The 20,923-nt window shown below is 43.0% G+C and overlaps 1 protein-coding gene across 3 annotated transcripts in view; it reads right to left on the bottom strand.

The window, feature by feature from the left end:
• PDZRN3 (PDZ domain containing ring finger 3) overlaps positions 1–20,582 on the bottom strand; it is a 187,737-nt gene extending 167,155 nt beyond the window's left edge. The window contains exons 1-3 of one of the 3 annotated variants that reach the window (XM_035106613.3): positions 19,367–20,582; positions 9,373–9,459; positions 5,381–5,488 (exon numbers count right to left, since the gene is read on the bottom strand). In XM_035106613.3, the coding sequence (XP_034962504.2) occupies positions 5,381–5,488; positions 9,373–9,459; positions 19,367–20,086 (915 nt within the window). In that variant the 5' untranslated portion in view covers positions 20,087–20,582. Of the gene's footprint in view, positions 1–5,380; positions 5,489–7,680; positions 7,700–9,372; positions 9,460–19,366 lie in introns of those variants that run through there. The other 2 variants (XM_035106614.3, XM_088662385.1) reach the window with 2 other exon arrangements.
• Between the last annotated feature and the right edge of the window lie 341 nt (positions 20,583–20,923).

The raw sequence follows: 20,923 nt of genomic DNA, 5'->3' as shown, positions 1-20,923 counted from the left end.
TTGTGCTGTTCAGTTTTCCAGCCTAGAACTCGTGCGTTCTCCCAGCATATTCCTTTTTAATCCCCCACTACCATGAGCCTGGACCATTCTATGTTCACTGAGCATGCTCAGTCTTCATTGAGCTTTGGGGAGGGTTGCCCTGTTGGGGTTGGGTCTTTTTTAGAAGGGGTCTTTCTACAACTTTCAGGATTCCCCCAAACATGCTGGTATCTCCTCTCTTGTTCTTCAAAATAATAGACAATCAGAGATGGTTTTCGCTCTAAGTATATAATAAATAAATAAACGGAACCCTTAAAACTGAGAAACTAGCCAATGCCAACTTTGCTTTCAGTTTTGAAAGAACAACTTGATTCTTACAAAACAGATCTTCCACCATTATTGTTCAAATGGCATTATATCCCATTTATAATGCTCTACAGGGTTTTTATGGGAGGAGGGGACATTCCCACAAAGTTACAAAAAGTTATACATTCTGGTCATGAAAGTATCTCTTATTTATCTCTTGGTTTTTTCTTTTTTTAGTTATGTAGATGCCTAATTACATCTTTTCTTATTTAACTAGATCCATTAAAGAGATATTTCCAGGCCCTGGTGCAAATTAAATGCCCCTGACACACAGTGTATCTACACGCTGTGAATTTTCTATTAAATTGGGTATGTGATGGAATGCTGCTAATCTGTGAAAGGTCCTTTTTTTAGGCTTGGCTTACAAGTCAGACACTCTACTTCAGTTGTATGTTTGGAAAATAGGTGTTTCATATGACCAGCTCTGCTGGAAGACATTATTCTCTCTATTTCCAATTCTCCTCCCCACCCCCCGCTCAAGTTGATTTGCCCCCCTTTTTGCATCAGAAAGGAACAGAAATATAATAACAGAGATTAATGATATCTGCATTGTTCTATTCTTTTCTTAAGTCTAGCTCAGTTTTTTCTTTCTGCCTTCTTCAAGTCAGAATGAACACTCTAAGAGTGCTTTATTCCAGAGAATGTTTTTCGAGTTAAAAAATGGACCTCCTGTTTTCACTCTGGCCTGCAGATTTTTCTCTTTATAAATATATTACTTCTCTGTTTCATCTTCTGCCAGTTTGCAACGTCCAGCCTTTAGCTCAGATATGAATACGCTATTCTTTTTTCAGACACTGTTAATAGTCAAAATGCAATCCTCCTCCCTGGAAACTGTACCAGTAGCATAACAAAAAAAATGTTATCTCGTACACTGGGGCGGGGGGGGGGGGAGAAGAGACAAAATATTTGTTCACTCAAGCAGTGCTATAGCACTTCACTAACTTGCTATAATGAAAATTGCCTTCCCCCAGTTCTCCCATGAAAAGAAATCTATGCCTTCAAGCCTTTTAAAATAATAACTCTGAAAAACTTATACTTTCCGGGCTTGTATATTTAAGTTATTTTTAAGTATCTCCCTTATGACTTGCTTGTGTGGTCTAGACATCAGTAGACTTGGATTTTCTTCGTGCAAGTAGGGAATCTCTTGGTGTTTTCACTTACAACATTGTTAATTATCTTTCTGACATCATCACATATCCGTTAACAAGACACATGTTTAATTATGAATCGGTTATCAAGACAGATCCATTCCACAATAGACACTAATCACTTAACTTGACTTGAAAGCAGGTTCTGAATTATTTAAGGTGCAATCCAAGCAAAGCTAAGCACTTTTAACTCTCTTTAGTGCAAAAGATGGAAGCACGTGTCTTATTCTGGCACAGAAATCAGCAGGCTTCAGAGTTATTTAGTATGGCTTGATAGCGTCATTATAGCCTGCGTCATTAATGATTGCGTCATTAGAGCGAGCTCCAAACTATACCATGTTTCTCATATTATAAGACACGTCTTATATTTATTTTATCCTCAAAAAAACACACTATGGCTTATTTTCAAGGGATGTCTTTTTTTTTTCCTCCTCCTCCTGCAGCGGCCGGCATTGCTGCTGCGCCTATCACTATGTCTTATTTTCGGGGTATGGCTTATATTCCTTGAATGCTTAAAAATCCTGCTATGGCTTATTTTATGGGTATGTCTTAAAATATGAGAAACAGGGTAGCTGGAAGTGGGCTAGGTGGGATGCCATTTCCACACAATGCATAGGATATCTGAAATACCACAACTTGTTCTTAGTTGTCTGAACTGCAGTACAGCCCCCCCCCCCCCCGGAGCATACCATTAAAGCTTGCAAATTCTGCTATTTAGTTTTCTTCTTCTTTTACATTTTGAAGATTGCTCCAGGATCATCCTGGCATTGGCCTTGTTTGCATATCATGGTTAATCATAATTAATGGCACCACTTTACTCCTCCCTGTCTTAGCATTATATCCAACCAGTCTTGTAGACTGTTTCATTCCAAATGAACCAGGTCCTATAGTCAAGACTTGCCCTTGGTTACCAGACAGTAGTTTTTTAATTATTTTTAGTGATGCCAACTACAGGGCGAGTCTTTTAAAAGAGGCCCCCGTGGAACATGTGTACTCTGTATCCACGGGGCCTCTTTTAAAGGACTCACCCTGTACAATCCACACTTTGGATAACAACATGTACACCAGTATAGAGGAACAGTGTGTCCCAGATTAGCATGTTTATGGGAAACCTGTGTAGGGCAATAAACTGTAGCAGGCATCCCCAAACTGCGGCCCTCCAGATGTTTTGGCCTACAACTCCCATGATCCCTAGCTAACAGGACCAGTGGTCAGGGATGATGGGGATTGTAGTCCAAAACATCTGGAGGGCCGCAGTTTGGGGATGCCTGCTGTATAGAGTATTAAACCAGCCAAAGACATTGCCACACACTTTTAAACAGTCTTATTTCATATGCACAGGCACCTTCAGATATTATCATTACCACATGCAAAGAACTGCTTATATACAACCTGCATTCATTTAGTGGAACCTGGATGAATGGATACTGCTGATGAGCAAAATGGGGTAAACTGCACTGTAACTTGCTATTTAAAAGACAGCACTCTGTCTTGCTGTTCTACAGAGTAGATTGCTGTCTCCACTCTGCTAGTTAGCCAGGATGATAAAACTAGGACCCAGATCAATAAATCTAATATAATATGTTTCAATTGCTCAGCAGAAGACACCTTCGTCGACTGATTAATAACTACAGTGACATCACTATTCCTTAGCTCCACATTCTTTTATTCAGCTGGACAAGGTCACCTTTGAAATGTATCTTTGCCCTCGGACATTAGATTGGATTCTGTGAGGGAGTCCAGATAGCGTTAATGTGTTTGGACATTAAAGAGATAAAACATGGTTCAAACGTTCAACCATCACAAGCTCCCTCTTCCTGCTAAGGCTATCGCAATGCACTGAAGATAACTTATACAGGCATCATGAGCCTTTGAAGCCTGAAGATTTCTCCTCAGTGGACACACACAGGAAATTGATGATGATGCTTATTTATCCCCTCCCCCCTCTAGTACCACTATTCTTTTAACATTTTTCTGTACATGCACAGAACTCAAATTCTACTCTTTGGTCGCTACAAACCCACTTTGGGGAGTGAGAATCATCACCAACTGTTAATATTATGGCACAAATGAACGGCCTTTAAACTGCAGAGATACTCTGTTTTTGTTTCAGGAGAGTAACTTATTAAGGCGAGCTTCATCACTGTGCATGTGGATATGCATAGCTGAAAGCTAATCAGTACATGTAAAATTCTGTAGTGGTTTACAAGCTGTTCCTTTGTAGAAGGAAACACACACCTATACTGTTATTTTCATAGCCAGTTTATTTTTCACAAGCACCTACATTCAAAGACGATGAAAGGGTGTCTGTATGATTTACTTCTTCAGAATGAAGATTAACATCTCCCTGCTCCTACATGAACATGATGGGGCTTACTTTCAAGTAAATTTGCACAGATTATACAGCATGCAGAAATGCCTTTATCATACCACCTTCAACTATTGTTCGCATTCAGCTTTAATCTGAGGAGTCTCAAGAAGGCAAATGTCAGGAGCCTTCCTATTCTGGGCTCACTTTACCTTGCTTCATATATAGCCTTTCTACCGTTTTTCGTCTCTTGCCACACACCTGAGCCTCCATCCTGCTTCTACATATTGCACAATATTAACAAGATAATCAGAGATGGCACACTTTTTGTGCATGTCCCCAAGTATTACATAGTTGACAAACATCCACCGCTAATGGAGTGTGTGAAGGGAACAAATATATTTTCTGGTCCTACAATTCAAAACATTTTACACTGAAAGGATTGCATGAATGCCCACCAACTAGTAGGGTGTTTTTTCTTTTTTTGCAGATACTCTGCTGCAAAATTTATTATAACTTGACATCAGTTGAATTTTTTTTACAAAAACCCCCCCACTGTGTTGGCTTGCTCCATTTGCACCTTTAAACATGCTTTCTAGCACAAAATGTTCTCCATAGTATTTTCTCCTCTTACAAAAAAACTGTTGAATGCAATTTTCTTTATCCACGCAGAATATAGCAAATATATATATCACACTTTGCCAACAGAAAATCTTTAACAGCTGTTTATTGCTCATTTGCAGAACATAAGAGCAAAGGAATTCCACGTCTTGGGGAAACTGGCTGTTCCATGCTATCTTTGGCTACAAAAGCAGCACTTTTCTTTAAATCAAAATCAAAATAGTCCCCCAACTTCCCCGCTTTTGCAACAGTGAAAGAAAATGAACAAATTCTAATATAGACAACAATGGAATCTGATTTGCAGTTAGCCGATTTCCGTTCCATAAATCAAACATTCCCCTTAAGCTCAAACTATCATCTTAAGTAATGATCTTGACAACAGGAACAACTTTTTCAAACAGTCAAAATGGGAAGAACTCCAGACTATGAACTTAAAAATAAAAAAAAAGACTGCCCAGTAACCCTTCAAGGAATTTCTCAGGAAAGCTCAACACAATGTGCTTTAAAAGCTCACTTAACAGGGGCTTCTGTCCTTTATCATCTGTTCAAAACATTTTGGTCCTCTTGAAAAAAAAAATGCCTTAGAAACCAAGCTAAATAAAGTCACAGTTCTCACAACAGATACTTGCCTTCACATATGGTTTTAACTAAATAACTTCACGTCTCCAACAGCTTCAGAAAGAAATAACTGCAGCATACCAAGTACATGCTAGCTCCTCAAAATGGCAGGACATGCACATACCTTCCATAATCTGGCCTCTATATTTAGATAAGAACTGTACCTAAAGCCAGGAAGGTCAGCATTGAAGCAAGTTGAGCATATTTGAGCTGCCCGGTCTTTTAGCCTCTGCTACCCACATCACAACTCTCCCAGGCCAGAGATCCTTAGGTATCCCGTATACAAAAGAATAGAGAGGGAATTCTGCCCATCAGGAATGATCCAACATAGCATTCTTACTTCAATAATCCTGTCGTGAATCTGCAGCCCTCCTTCTTTGGCAGCAGGCCCGCTGTCTGCTATTTTGGAGACAAAAATTCCTTCGCTAGATGAGCCGTCTTGATTGTCCTTTGAGGAGAAAGAAAATTGGGGTGGGGAGGGGAAGGAAAGAAGAATGTAAACACTGGTTAAGATTGAAGCATGTTGAATTCATGGCACTGGTCACCATTTTAAGCACTGCACGGCATATGGACATTTCAGTACACTGCTGCCCAGTGCCCCAGAAGTATAGCACGCTCACACTTTCTGTGGGTAAATGCCAAACGCAGCCACAGACAGGTAGGTGTTTACCTTGCCACTATTCAAAGGTGGCACCATTTCGGATTTTCCAGATAAAACAGAAAGCGAGGGAATGTGAGGTTCTTCCATTCCTCTGCCCACCAGTGGTCTCACCTAAAGGCAGAGGTGTAAGAGAAGAGAGAGCCATCCTTCCCCACATGAACCTCACTTGAGGCCGATCACCAGGTGCCTCTGCCTTTGACCCAAGATCCATGTCTTCCGGAAGAAATACCCATTTCTTTGGCAGCATCTAACCTGTGGAACTCACTCCCCAGACATGTTTACCAGATCCCTTTCCTGCTGGGTGCCAGGGGACGTCCTCTTCTCCCATGTCTTCATAGCATTTAACTGTAGTTTTTTACCAGAACCCTGCCCACCACTGTTGTGATTTACAGACTTGGAGTTTTTGGTTCCAATAGTCAGCTACTGGGTTGTTGTTGTTGTTGTTGTTTAATCTGTTGCTGGAGTCTGCTCCCTTGGTTTTTTTTTATAATAAAAAATATCTGACAGTTCCTTTTATCAGCCATGTGAATCTACCCCAGCCCTACCTACAGATGCCAGAGGCTGAACCTGGGATGTTCTGCTCCCAAAGCATGGTCTCTGCCACTGAGCGATAGGCCATTCCCCTTTTGCAGTTCTATCGTCACCCACAGGGCACTCCAACCTAAACCTACTGGGTAAGAATAGTGGTGAAAGGAGAGGAGGGCACACAGCACAGGTAAGGTTTGGAAGAATGCTTATTAAGGAACAGCATTTAGATTTCGGCATTGGTAACACAGCTCCTGTCTGTTAGGGGAACTATAAAGTTTAGAATAAGTTTGTGTTGCTCCAAGACCTCACAGATCTATGTACAGAGCATCTGCCTTGCATGTAGAAGGTCTCAAACCCTGGACAGGTGCTGCCAGTTAGTACAGTGGAACCTCGGTTTATGAACACCTCGGTTTTCGAATTTTCGGTTTACGAACGCCGCGGACCCGTCTGGAATGGATTAATCCACTTTCCATTACTTTCAATGGGAAAGTTCACTTCAGTTTATGAACGCTTCAGTTTAAGTACTCCGCGGACCGTCTGGAACAGATTAATCCACTTTCCATTACTTTCAGTGGGAAAGTTCGCTTCAGTTTATGAACGCTTCAGTTTATGAACAGACTTCCGGAACCAATTGTGTTCATAAACCGAGGTACCACTGTATAAACAAAGCTGAGCTAGATGGACGAGTGGTGTGGTTCAGTAGAAGGCAGCTTCTTATGTAAGCTGAAGATTGCTGCATAGAACTGAGCTGAAATACTGATTGGTGAAAAAAGGGGTTCGCCCTTCTACATCAGGACTGAAAAAGTGTTTCATTGTTGCAAAAAAATAAATTGGGAAAAACTGCTCTAACGTATACATGAATATTGCCTTCACTCTAGATGGGTTTCATTTAGCGACTAAGGTCAGATATAATAAAAACTGACTGGCTGCGCAGGAGCTCGGCACCATCGTATCCAGAACAGGTTCCCTAACTTGCTGGGATTACTTGTGGAGAAATGACAGTGAAGAAGTAGAAAGAAAGAAAGGGTAAAGAATGTCTGCAAACAGTCATGGGACAAAACTCACTACACATGACAAAAAGCAAAATAGGAGAGCATTTGGCTCAACCCTGTGACTTTAGGAAAAAAAGTTGTTCTATAAGTACAATAGCTGCATATTTTAAGCTTTTTCAATGCAGGGTGGAGAGATGGTGCTTATAATGTCACTCCCCCCTGCAAAAAAAGAGAAAAGTATGAGTCTGGCAGCAGAGTGTTACATAATTGTTGTTCGTTACGGCTGATCCAATTCCCTAAAGATTCTGAACAGTCCATACTTTCATTGGGCTGTAAAATGGAAAGACTAATCTGTAACAGTTCAGCGGCTAAGTATATAATAGCATAATATGTGGTTTATGCTGCAATTCTAGTCATATGTACCTGGGAATAAACTCTATTGACCGAAACATAACTTACTTCTGATTAAACACGCACAGGATTCCGCTGTATGTGACAATTCCCAACCCAATCCCATCTATAACTACATACCAGTGAACGAGATAAATCTATCAAGTGACATTTGTTAATTGGGTAAACATCTTTAGGGATCTTTAACAGCATCAACGAGATTGCACAGAAGTGTCATTAAAATGCTGCTAAATACAAGGAAATGGTTTAATTAAAGCAATAGCCAACAAGCTTGCCAAATTATTTCAAAGAAACCTTTATACAGGAAAATAAGCCTCCCTCCTTTCATACATTACAAGGCAGACTTGGAGGTCTGTTGATTTTGTTCGTACAGTACAACAACAACCAATAAATATGAAGAGTTTGTTTTAAGCTACAAGAGGCCCAAGCCCAGGGCAAGCAAAAGCTGAGGTGAAATAATGAAGTCCCAAACTAAATATAATCATACAGATTGCACACAATGTCTAAGAAACCACAGTTTAGGGTGAATGCATGGTATCCCAGAGACAAGTGTTAGAAACTGGGATAGAAAAGCTAGGAGCCAAATGGCTTCTGGGACCTGGGTTGTGGGTGCCAAAACAGAACATCTAGTCGCCACGGGGTGGGGGTGGGGGGTCGGCAACACTTTTTATTTATTATTTTGATAAGTATGAACTAATACGCAATTCACTTAAGTGACACATTGTTAATACCAGAAATTGTTAATACATGTTTAATTTGGTGTTTACAATAAAAAATCCTGGTACCATACTTGAGTTTTCAAAACACTCTACTCTTTATTACAGGTAGGTAGCCGTGTTGGTCTGAGTCGAAGCAAAATAAAAAAATTCCTTCAGTAGCACCTTAAAGACCAACTAAGTTTTTATTTTGGTATGAGCTTTCGTGGGCATGCACACTTCTTCATTTTTTTATTTTGCTTCTACTCTTTATTGTTAAACTCCTTAATATATCGTCTATCCTTGACATGTACTGTATATACCTCGAGGCTTCAAAGCAAATACATTTCAGTAATCCTTGAATGTCAGCCAGGCAGATAAAAAATGGCACCCAGACTTTTTGAGGTGCTCGCAAACAGGAGAATCTTTCGGTGCAAAATGCGCCTGGCACCCTAATAATTTCGAACCCTGTACAAGATGGATGGAGGCCATTCTCCTCATCCTCTGGTCCTCCTGCAGCTGTGAGCTAAGTCACGGTTTGGCTTAGCATGTAGTCAAACTCAGGTTCAGACAGGAAGCGAAGACAAACCATATCTAAGCTCGCAACAGGACCGGAAGGAGAGCAAAGTGGCTGCAGTCTCCCCTCTGGGAGCCTGTGCGTTCGCACTTAGCTATTGCTTGGCTTAGCATTATGTGCAGACTGAGCCATTATCTTGTTCAGCAGAGACAGAACACGCCACATACTGTGTATGATGGAATACCCCTATGCTATTACAGAAGATGAAAGTAAAAGGTCTGGTGGAACAGACCAAAGGCTCACCTAGTCCAGCATCCTTGCTCTCAACAGCGACCAACCAGATGCATATGGCACATCATGAGGCACGAATGTACCACAATCCATAGGGGTAGCATTTGTTCAAGTGAAGATAGCCCATGTAAATAATACTTTCTAGAGCAGAATATGTGCCAAACAGGATCCCCTCCACTGCAAAAAAAGGTCTCAATACTAATAAGAAACACAAATATACATCAATGATTAACATACCATGCATGGCCGACCACCAATTATATTAAATCCAAGAGACCCAGAATCACGATGAAGAACAAGCGTCAGCGCTTTAGTCTCTTCACCCTATAAAGAACAGGGAAAGTCAATTTAACTCTTTGAACACTGGCACGCTTAGGGCAGGCTTTTCTTCATAAAAATGACATTAAAAGCTGGTGTTTGATGAGGGCTTCTACCCATAAAAACACTTGAGGACATAGAGCTGTATTTTTTTCTCCGCAGATTCCAGTGAATCGTTTGAGAATCAAGTTTTCCTGAAGGTTCAGTACTGGATCAAGGAAGCTGTTGCTAGTTTTTATCATCCTGAAATTCTTACTGAGTAGATTGGGGTGCTGGTGATACATAAGCCAAAGTTACTGGTTGTGGTTACTGGAAAAGCTCAACTCCCTGAGATAAACATGGATGGAGGTTCACAATCAGCAGTAATTGAGTGAATACAGCTGGGTTCTCCATCGCAGATACTCTCAATGCAAGGACTTATTATGTTCTCTCTTGCCCTCCTTCCACATCTGCTTCCTGGCTGTATGCATTTTATTTATTGAGATGACATTTGCACTAAATCAGGCATCCCCAACCTGCAGCCCTCCAGATGTTTTGGCCTACAACTCCCATGACCCCTAGCTAACAGGACCAGTGGTCAGGGATGATGGGAATTGTAGTCCAAAACATCTGGAGAGCCGAAGGTTGGGGGGTGCCTGCACTAAATCTCTATGGATGCGGGAAGGGATTTTTTTAAATAAAAAAATAGATAAATTAGGAAGCAATTGATAAAGAAGGCACCAAGTATGATAGCAGACAAAAGCTGTGTAGACATTCTCCATACCAAAGACTGACGCACACAACCATTTTTACACAATTCTGGCAATTAGCCTCACCAAATCCAGGAAGCCCTTTGAAATAGATGCTATGCTTGATATTCCACTAACTTACCTCACACCACAGTGTCTACAAGATTAGCCACCACACCAAAAAAACTCACAGTGGTTTGACTGCATTCAGTTGTTACAACTGAATAATGTGTGCCTATGAAAGAAAGTTCCAGGAAGTGGAATGGCATTACTAACAAAGCATCTGTAGGAATGTTGATTGTGTAAATGACAACTTCCCTTCCCCTTAGACCAAGAAAGTTAAGTTTAATAATCATTAGTATGCATATGCCTTCTCAGTACTGCATCTATCAATAAGTATTTTGGATCCTACAGGAAAGCTCTGTGGGGAAACTCTCCGTTAATGTTTAATACATTTAATTACAGAAATAATAATGCATGCATGCTATGAAGCAGTTTCCTGACCAAGTCGCCTTGGTCTGCTGCAGAGTTTGTTCCCAAATATAGGAATGCCATGTGCTAGCATAACATCCCCCTTTCTCAATTCTGAAAGGGAGAAGCCATAGCTCAGAAGGAAAATGCATGCTTCGAATGTATGAGGATTCAAGTCTGAGCTCTTTCAGCTCCACTTAATAGGGTATCAGGTGGCAGGTCTGGGAACAACTTCTACTTGAGATCCTGGAGAGCAGAGTTCAAGACGCACTCCACTCAGGGTTGGCGTTACTGTGCTCGATGGGGAATTGATCCGATTCATTAAGTGGCAGCATTTTATTTCCTGGGAGAGTTGGAGGATTCTTCTAGTACTTTTTAATCTCCCACCAATAATACCAAAGAATACAACAACTGACGTATCCCTCCACCCATTTCTGTGCCAAAGGAAGTTCACTGACTTGAATGAAATGACACTAAGAAAGTAGAGAAATGAAAAGAAACAAATGATAAAGGACCAAGCCCTGTATATCTGAAGAAGGTAATGTAAACTGGTGCAGCTCAGTAACTTTAACCTCTGTTTTTAAATAAATATAAATGATACAATGAAATCTAAGTTTCTTTTAGAATGAGCAGAACTATATCATCAGGCTCTGGCTTCCCCAAAGCCTGCTTCCCATCGTATTTTCCCCACTGTAAATTCTCACTGCATGCATTATCCGTCCGCCTGTGCTTTGAATGGGGGAGGGGGGCAGACGGCCCTGTTACCCTTCAAATGATGTTGGACTCCAATGTCCATCAGCTCCAGCCAGGAATATATTTTAAAAAAGTAAACACCAACTATTATGCATCATAGCAGCCTGATCATAAAGCTTTTTGGAACCATGGAGAATACTTATGACCCCCTCAACTGGCTTTGGATCAAACCATGTGTAGTTTGTATGTTCCAACTATTTGGGTGCTTGAAGAAGTCATGCATCCTTCAAGCCACTGGAACAGCAAGCTCCCTGGTTATTATTTAACCATCAACAGTAAATGCCCTGATTGCCTGGGTACTTTTGCCCCTATAGTGGGATTTAATGAAAATAATAAAGAAGTAAAGCACAATTCATTGCTGCATACTGAAGAGAGAATGCATGTTTTGTTTTAAACTAAGTGATTAGACTTATACTATAAGAAAGCTAATTCATTCTGCTCAACCCAGTTTTCCGTTATTATTTTGCAGCTGATACTCAATTATCATTATGAACGCTCAGTTCTCAATGGGCTGTCTCCCCACCAACACTATTATTATGTAAAGATGATGGCAAGTGGGTATCTTTAACATTTGCTATGGACAATCACACACCCAGATAACTGCCTGGTTGATTGTGGCAACCATGAACCTTCACAACTTAGACAGTTCAATTCCCACCATGAGTTAAACATTGTTTTGGACTAAAGCAGTGTGCATTTTTAACATAAATATTACAACTTGTAAAGATCTTAATTTTTTTAAAATGCTGTCTCACAGGGGCCAACCATATCTGTTCTTTGTAAAGTATTATGTATACAGTATAGTGGTATAAAGCACCGCTGTATTATTATTATTATTATTATTAATGAAGAATTATGATCGAAAGCCATTCAAAATACTAAATTTGATTATTTAAATTTTCAGTCTAAGCCATCTTAAAATTTAATCTGGGGTGATGATAATCAGGTGCACATCACCAGCCTCTGCAACCTCCCTGCTAGGGAAAAAACAAACAGAAAAAAGGCAGCCACGTAAACCTTGCATCATCCCAGACACCATAGCTCACGTTGGCAGTGCATGAGGCTCTTAATCTCAGGGTTAAGGGTTTGAGCCCCACACTGGGCAAAAGGTTGTGGCATTGCAAGGGATTGAACTAGATGACCCTCGTGGTCCCTTCAGAATCCACAATTCTATGATTCTATAAAGATGAAAATGTTATAAACAAACACAAATTTCAGGAAGTTATTTTACATGTCTGGTTTCCATATCCAATTAATGGCATAAATTACAATAGTTGCCTAATAACGCAATGCAGATGTTTTAAGCTTGGCTTCCTTCCCCCCCCCACCGTTTTGGCATTTCAGCGTGAAGCTGTCAGTCAAACTATATTAACATTGAGAAACATTCTGCTGAGTTGCTCAAGCCATCATATATTTTCCTGTCACTCCTATGAAAGAAAAAAGCCCAGAGCTAGTATCAGCTGGTATAAATTACAGAAATCTAGAGATCCAAATTAACTTGTAAAACTGCACAGCAGTTTATACTTGGGACTATAATGTTGTTTAGTGGTAGAGCAAGGCACAGTGTATTCTTACCCCCAAATCCTATTTACTTAGAAGCAAGTCTCACTTATTTCAATCAGATTCCTTTCCCCATAACGGATTGATTCGTGTCTCATTTGTAACACTGAAGCTGAAATCCTGTAGCCATTGACAGTAGACCCACAACTTATGCACATTCAGCTTTACACACTTGGCATTTATTTATTTATTTTACAAAATAGAAAGGGGTCAGGCATCCAGGAAATAAGATTTTGGCGATCCCAACCACCATTGCATCCAATGAGTTTGGACTATACAAGATTTGGGCTTTATGCTCTATCCCTGGAACATAAACCCCACATAAGTTTCGAGTTTGCTGTACCTTGTAGTAAGCCCAGCTGAACTACTGTAAATGAGACTTAAGACTTCTGAGTGGACCTATACAGGATTGTGCATCAAAAATCAGCCTCAAGAAATACCCAGCTCTTTTCTTTTCTGTTGCTGCCTTTACTGGCTTTCTAGCACGATCAACTCTTCTAAAAGGAGAGCAGTGAAATAAGAGGTGAAACTGTTTTCCCGGAAACCCCCTGGCCCAGACGTCAGATAATATTTCAAGGCAAAAACTTCCAGTCCTGTGAGGCCACTTTTAAGGTCTAATAAGTTCAGAAATGGAAACATAAGAACGTTATTGTCACAAAACCCTGTGACTGCACTCAGGATGGTAGCTGTAATTAAAGTTCGAAGAAAAAGTTTTCCTTACTATTCTTGATTTGGATTGTTTCTCAGCAAAAGAAGAATGGTGGGGAAGAGTGAGAAATAGAAAGATCTGCAATGCATCAACCAGCTAGTTTAAAAAAATAAAATAAAAATCAACACAATATTTGGCAGTTAAAAACAAACAAACTTCCGAAGCATTTTAAAAGGTTTCTGCTAGCTTGCCATGCACATCCATAACTGACCCGCTGTTTGCATTTTACTATACAAGGGAGGAAACTGGGTGATAATTCTAGCAGATGTGCGTCTAAAGCACCACGACACAAGGGACTTGCAACTTGTTGCTCCAACAGCCCTTTTGAAATTCACATCTTGATATTAATGCCGTTTTAAATAACAGCTCTTAAAAGAGTCCCCGCCTTTACAACTTACCACTGTCTGTCAGTCACTCTAAATTATTATTATTTTAAAGCACTTTATTGCAAATTGTCATGCTTATCCCCACCCAGCTCAGATCATCTGATTCTACAACAAATCTGATCGTTCTGGCATGCTGTTTTCCCACAGCTGAGTCAAGCTCTTAAACATAATTCTGGAAATTGCTTCAGATCCCAGCTGAGTATTTTGGAGCTAGGAAGCTACCTTCTACATTGGATTCTCAAAACTGGGAGTGTTCTCATTTCTTGAGTAAAAACATAACTTTGCTCATTTCTCAGCCAATGCCATTAGAATAGGTTAGGTTCAGTTTCACCACTGAGTCACAGAAGGTTTCTGGGTAATTTACCAGTTGCCAGTAATAGGGGAAGCACCATTTAAGTATACAGAAAATGGGAAAGTTCTGCTTCCAATTCAATGGTTGGGTTCATCAGGTAAATTATGAAGAGAAGAAGAGAATTATACAGGTATAGTGCCCTTAGAATGCAATCCTGAAGTAACTGAGTTAACTGAGTTAAATATGGAGACTGCTTCCATGTTACTGAATTGCAGACTTAGAATAGTTTTGAACACCTTGGCTATCAGACTTATTCCCTGGCTAGATGTTGTGCCTGAAAGATATACGAAACAAAGAACCCTCTAGATTCTGTTGTTCCTTAAAATTCACTTGTCAGTCACATGCCAAGCCCACTTAGCACTCCCTCCTCCAAGTACTTTGTATCATTGATTGTACAAACTCCCTAAAATTCAATTTGTGAGGGTTTCTTATTGCACTGACGGCACAGGCAGAAATACTTCTGGATAATTTTTTTAAAAGGGACACATGAACATGGTACCAGTTAACACAGACTAAAAGCTAAAATAACAAAGTGGCTCAACCCTAGGAGTCATGCTGTGCCCAAGATGGAGCAACACGACTGCAGTACCAGCACAACAGCTTAGCATATAGCATGGCACTGGAACCGCCAATCATGTCAGGACAGCCATGTGTTGTGTGACTAATATTTCTAGATATTAAAAGGCAGAATGTACAATCTGATGGTCTTAGACAAAGTGAGAAGGCAGGATTTCAGGGCACTATGGCCTCTTTTCAGTAAGCCTTGAACTAACTATTTGGTAGAAATGTTTTCAAAGCAGTAGTAAAATGGTCTTGTCCCACATGTCTTGGGCAGGAAACCACAGTAGCTGGAAGTGGAAGCTCCAAATCATCTGTAGGGTTTGGACTACATAGGCATCTGATTAGAGATAAGAGCCTAAGGAAATTAAGATGTTCGCAAAATTCTCCCAATCCAAATTGTAGCATTACCAAGTTGGGTTTTGATGTTGTAAGACCATAGCGGTTGAATCTACTGAACAACACTGTTTTATATTAGGTGCTACAGCTAGCCTGAATATTTCAGAATCTACAAAATCCCTGAGCCCAGCGTGCATGCCTGGCACTTGCTTATATCCTTTGCCCTTTGCAGCACACAACTATGTTGACATCGCTGTCTGATTAAATAATCCAGGGATCAAAATACTGGAAGCAAGCCATTCCCTCCCCATACACACGCCAGCGAAGCGAGCCATGTGGCAGGACAATCCCCATGCTGGTCTTCCTTCACAATTCTCCAGCGCACAAAGATGTATATTTTCTAATTGCACTTCTTCTGGCTGAAACTGTTAATCTTGGATAGTTGCCCGAAAGGCTGTGAAAGACATGTAATTGATTGAGCACTACACCACAGTTTTGTGGTGACATGACACCTTTTGGCTTTCTGCAGATTACACGCTGCCTTTTTCTGAAAAGTGCATAACAGCCTTTTTGTAGACAGCCTGAAAACAAACAGCCATGTTAACCAGCTGTGTCCATAAATCTGATGAAAACATTGCTGCACACACTGCATACTGTAGACACTATCTGGGGGGCTAGGAGCTTTTTTTTTCTTTTTAATAGCAACTAAAACGCCCAGTTGAGTAATCTAATAATGCCGCAGAACAGTTACAAAGACCAAAAGTTGATTCAGACATTACATGGTCCAGTGATGAGATCACTCCATGTCTGGACACTCACAAAAACATACTATGAGATGCACACAGCTTGCTTCCTTAGCAACTGTGAATTGCAGAATCAACCTTCAAAAATTTCAAGTGCTTAGGGCACAGGGAAATTAAGGAAGCTGTGTGCATTTCACACTCTCTCATGGGTATCCAGACGCTGGTTTCACATCAGGAAGGGGCACCCTAGCAGGAACTCAATGGAAATCAGCAACCCAAATGTGAGTCAACTTTATCTACAGTGATGGTGTGCACCAATGTAAGTAAAACACAGTCTTATTCCAAGCAAACAAGGAAGACATTTGAAATGGTTGCTGTTTAACACAGGGGGTAAGGGCAGGGACATACCACATCTGCAAGTGGAAGATAGCCACTAGCAGATGGATAAACAATGAATATTCATGCACCAGTGGTAGGGGCTGAGCGCAGACCTCAGCACTAGCAGAAGGAACTAGCAACGCTTTGGCACTGTCACCCAAGCAGCAGGCATCTCATAAAAGGAGAACCGCTTTAGGATCTGCTTTGAATGAAGGTGAAGTCAGCAATGCAGCAATATGTAGAAAAGGCCAGTTCAGGTTGTAGAAGTGATGTTACATATCAGCATCACAGGCATAATAGGATTAGGGCCAGCAATGTGAACAAAGGGCAGAAGGAACATACGGAGACAGGAGGAATTCTACAGATATGCACATACAACTTGTATGCTTGTACTCAAGGGGTAATCAATACATTGGGGTTGGGGACAGGGGAAGTTGGGGGGGGCAATCTTACTCCCTTCCCCATACAATGATTGCAGCTGGTTTTGGAACATCTGCATAGGGCTTAGAGGCTAATAATAATAATGGAATCGTAGAGTTGGAAAGGGCCATGAGGCCTATCTAGTCCATCTAGTCCAACCCCCTGCAATGCAGGAATCTTTTGCCAAACATCAGGCTCAAACCCATGACCATGAACTTAAAGAGTCTCATGCTCTACCAATTGAACTATCCCAGGTGGTTTTTATGGGTGTGGATAGCCAATTCCACCCTCTCTGAAGGTGAGACAGAAGAGATTTAAGTTGGACACCAGAAAACACTTTCTAACTGAAAGAACTGCTGTCCATTGGCATAAGATGCCCATGAAAGGTGCAAAAAAATTCTAAACTCTAAATTCTGTAGAGTTTTCTAAACTCTGTATAGATTTTTTTAAAAAAGAAAAGGTGGGAGAACTATCAGTCTGAATAGTGCTGCATCTATCCTGCAAGTACACTGTCACTGAGCCCTATTGTTCTGTAAATTCTGTGCATATTCTGTAATGGCTGATCCTAGGGACCTTATGCTCATGCTAAGCCTTCTCTAGAACTATGTTATTTAACAAGTCACATTTAGAAAGCTTTCAGGTTACTAACAGAGATGCAATATCATGCTGAGTTCAGAAAAACACACACACCCATTTGGGGTTCATAAAAGTCCCCTTTTAAGGGGCGGGGGAGAGTGGAAAAGAAATAGTGGCCTGGATTTCCTTAACAGACTTATTTTCCGTGCCTCCCACTTTACAACTTCTAATGTTTTTCTTTCTCTATACCCAAAACATGCAAACAAGACTCAAACACTAAATCTATCAAATGTAGCCATGAGTGGGAAGAGAGTGTTGGAAAAGTATGAAAAAGCTTCCCAGGGGGGAAAAACAGCACTCATCCATGTTTGAGAGGAAATGCTAAAGTGTTAAAACACACACGGATGTTGCAGTAAACAAACCCCGCAATGTAGCACCTGAAAGACTGCCCAAGAGGCCAGTTGTCACGGTTATGAGAAGAATTACAGTATGTTTCATTTTTAAAATGTAGTGCAGTGAACATGGGGACTTTGTATAAGTTCTCTTATGTTTTGATAGTACTCTCCTTCCCCCTCCTCTCTCTATAGCCCTCCTTTCCAAGGAAGGTCCTGTTTCTCCCAAGTTAGTGGTGAGCAGCTTAGCTGTAAATATTTGCCCTTCATGCTGAGCCTTCCAGCTGGCTGAAGCTGCAGCTGACAGACATGTCTGTAAGCAAAGGGGGAGAGAGAGGGAGGTGGAGGTGGGGGGCGGGCAGGCAGGCAGGCAGGCAGGCAGGCAAAAAAAAATAGATTTCAAAGGGGAAAGGAGGGGGGTGAGGTTTGACCACTTAGCAGACTCCCAAGCCTTACTAATGAGGAAAAGAGAAGAAAATAAACAAGAAAAATCCTGTCTCCTCCGGTCTACCTTCTGTCTGCCCGGAACCTATCTACACACACACACACACAAACACAAACACAAACACAACTTTCACCACAGGATGCCAAAAGTCTGGCACTTGGAACGGGAGCTGCTTCTCCTTTTGTTGTGCTCGTTCCAAAGGGGTATTTACTCTCACTAAAACACCAGTGCCAAACCTCTAGCTTTCGCCTGAATGTGATGAATGACACATTCTCAGAGGTCCGGTAGGGGTCCTGGAGCTGCTTTGCCAGGGGTCTGAATATGGGAGGTGTAAAGAAGTGGGATGCAAACGCACCCTGCAGCCTTCTGTTTATGGAATTGTTTAAAAGGGACAAAACTAGAAGGATGATCCCATGCCTTACTGAGCAAACGCTGGGTCCTGTGACCCAAAAGCTGAGGCATCAGGGAGCGGGATGCAGAAGTATAACCAACACCACCAGCAGCAACCAGGGGTCTTGTGGCAACTTAAATCATAACATCAAAATGTCCCAAGACCCCTAATTGTTGTTGCTGGTAATTACCCTTCTGAGTTTTGCCCCTCTATGGGATGCCAAAGTTTTGGCTCGGTTGGAAGGAACTAAAGGGGGTCATCTAGCTAGCCCAATCCCCTGCGACAACGCAACCATCTTTCTTGCCCATCTTCGAAGCCACGGCCCTGAGATTAAGAGTTTCATGCTATGCCAGCTCATTTCAAGACTAACGCATTTGCATCACGCAAGGGACCCTGAGAACCATTCAGTCAAATTCCCTGCAATGCAGGAACATGCAGCTGTCCCATACGGGGTGCGTGCGAGAGAGGGGAGCCTGCCTGGGCCACTTGCTTCCTCAGAGGCGCGAGAGGGCGCTTCAGCCCACCGAGGGGGGGGGGGAGGTTTGCCCCAAAGAAACCGGCGCAGCGTGTTCAGGATGCCGCAGGATTCTTTGCTGCGCCCGATCCCCGCCCTGAGAGAGGATGGAGGGCGAGTGGCTTTGGTGGTGGTGGTGGTGGGGAGCAGGAAGGAAGGGTCATGCTGGGGCCAAGGCGGGCTTCCCAGCGGATTCACCTTGTTGGGCGTCGAGGCGGCGAGGCTGCGGCTGAGGGAGTCGAGCCGGGCGCTGTACTCGGTGAACTTCTTCTGGTAGCGCAGCGCCGTCACCTGGAGCTCGAGCTGGGCGGCCGAGAGCTGCGCCAGGAGCGACTTTTCCCGCTTGCCGGCCCGCAGCGCCTCCTTCTTGAGCTCCTTCTCCAGGCCGGCCAGCTGCGCTTGCAGGGCGGCGCCGTGCGCCTTGAGCGCCTGCAGGCAGCAGTGCGAGCCGGCCTGGCGCTCGCCGTGCGTGAGCGCCAAGCCGCATCCGCGCTCGCAGGAGCCCGCCGGCCGGGCCGCGCAGGCCTCGCGCATGTGCGCCTCCACGTCGCGCGCGTTGAGCACCTCGGCGCAGCCCCGGTGGCGGCAGCGGGCCGCCGAGTAGCCGCACGCGTCGGCGTGCTCGGCCAGGTGCTGCAGCTTGACCACGGCGCCGCAGCCGCGCGCCCGGTTGGCGCACTTGATGTCCAGCTTGAGGATGAGGCTCTTCAAGGGCAGGACGTGGTTGAGCTCCTTGGCCGACATGCGCCGGCACTTCACCGGGCAGCTGCCTTGCTGCACCACCCACGGCAGCACGCAGCCGGCGCAGAACACGTGGCCGCAAGGGGTGGTCAGAGGGTCCTCCAGCACTTTGTTGCACAGGTTGCACTTCAGGTCCGGGTCCACCTCCCCGCTGAAGCGGTCCAGCTCGAAGCCCATCGCTCGACCGACGCCTTCTCGGCAATTTTTTTTTTAAAAAAAGGAACAACCAAACAAGCAGAAACCCCCAAGGAAAACGCGCGCGCACAAGCAAGCGCTCGCTCAAAAACTCCTCTTGGGGAAAGGGGGGGGGGAGAGTTGCAATACTATCTTCCCCCTCCCTCCAAAATTTCAAATCGCCCACCCGCAAACCACACAGCCTCCCCCAAACAGTTGTCTGTCTCTTTCGAAGTCCCCAAACTGCAGAGATCCTAGGGAATTACTGCAATCGCTCTCCTTCCTTGGTTCCTCCGCTAGTCCTTGGGAGCAGCCTAGACTGGCTGGCTGCAGGCTGTCTACTGACTGAACTAATTGCCTCAGACTTCCTCGAAAATGCTGGGGAGGAATCCTCTACCGCATTGATTCTAGTGAAAGCGCAGGACTGCCTTCTCCCACTCCCCCCCCCCATCCCATCCCACCCCTTCTCCTTCCGCCCCTCCTTCACGTAGCCTTTCCCAACCCCTCCTGCACTCGCCCCCCCCCCCTTTTGGCTCAATTTCATGTGTGTGTGTGTGTGTGTGTGCGCGCGCGCTTTTTTTTGTCCAGCGCAGCTAAGAATGCTGTTTATTCGTGAGCACAATCATCTCTGCAAAGGCATGTTGACGATATGAAAAAAGGAGGGGGTTGTGCGGTCTTAGATATAGCGCTATAGGGATCTGTTTGCTCGAGTTGTTGTGGGGCTGTGTTCTGAGATGCTCTTGGGGAGGCTGGCATCTGGTCTTATGACGTTCAGGGGAGCTGTGGGGTGTTTATGCAATGGATTTGTGGCATACCATAGGCTACTCTTGTCTCTCCCTC

The sequence above is a fragment of the Zootoca vivipara genome, chromosome 2 (assembly GCF_965207765.1).
Source record: "Zootoca vivipara chromosome 2, rZooViv2.hap1.1, whole genome shotgun sequence".
Taxonomy (NCBI): Eukaryota; Metazoa; Chordata; class Lepidosauria; order Squamata; family Lacertidae; genus Zootoca; species Zootoca vivipara.
This window is presented reverse-complemented; position numbering and strand designations above follow the sequence as displayed.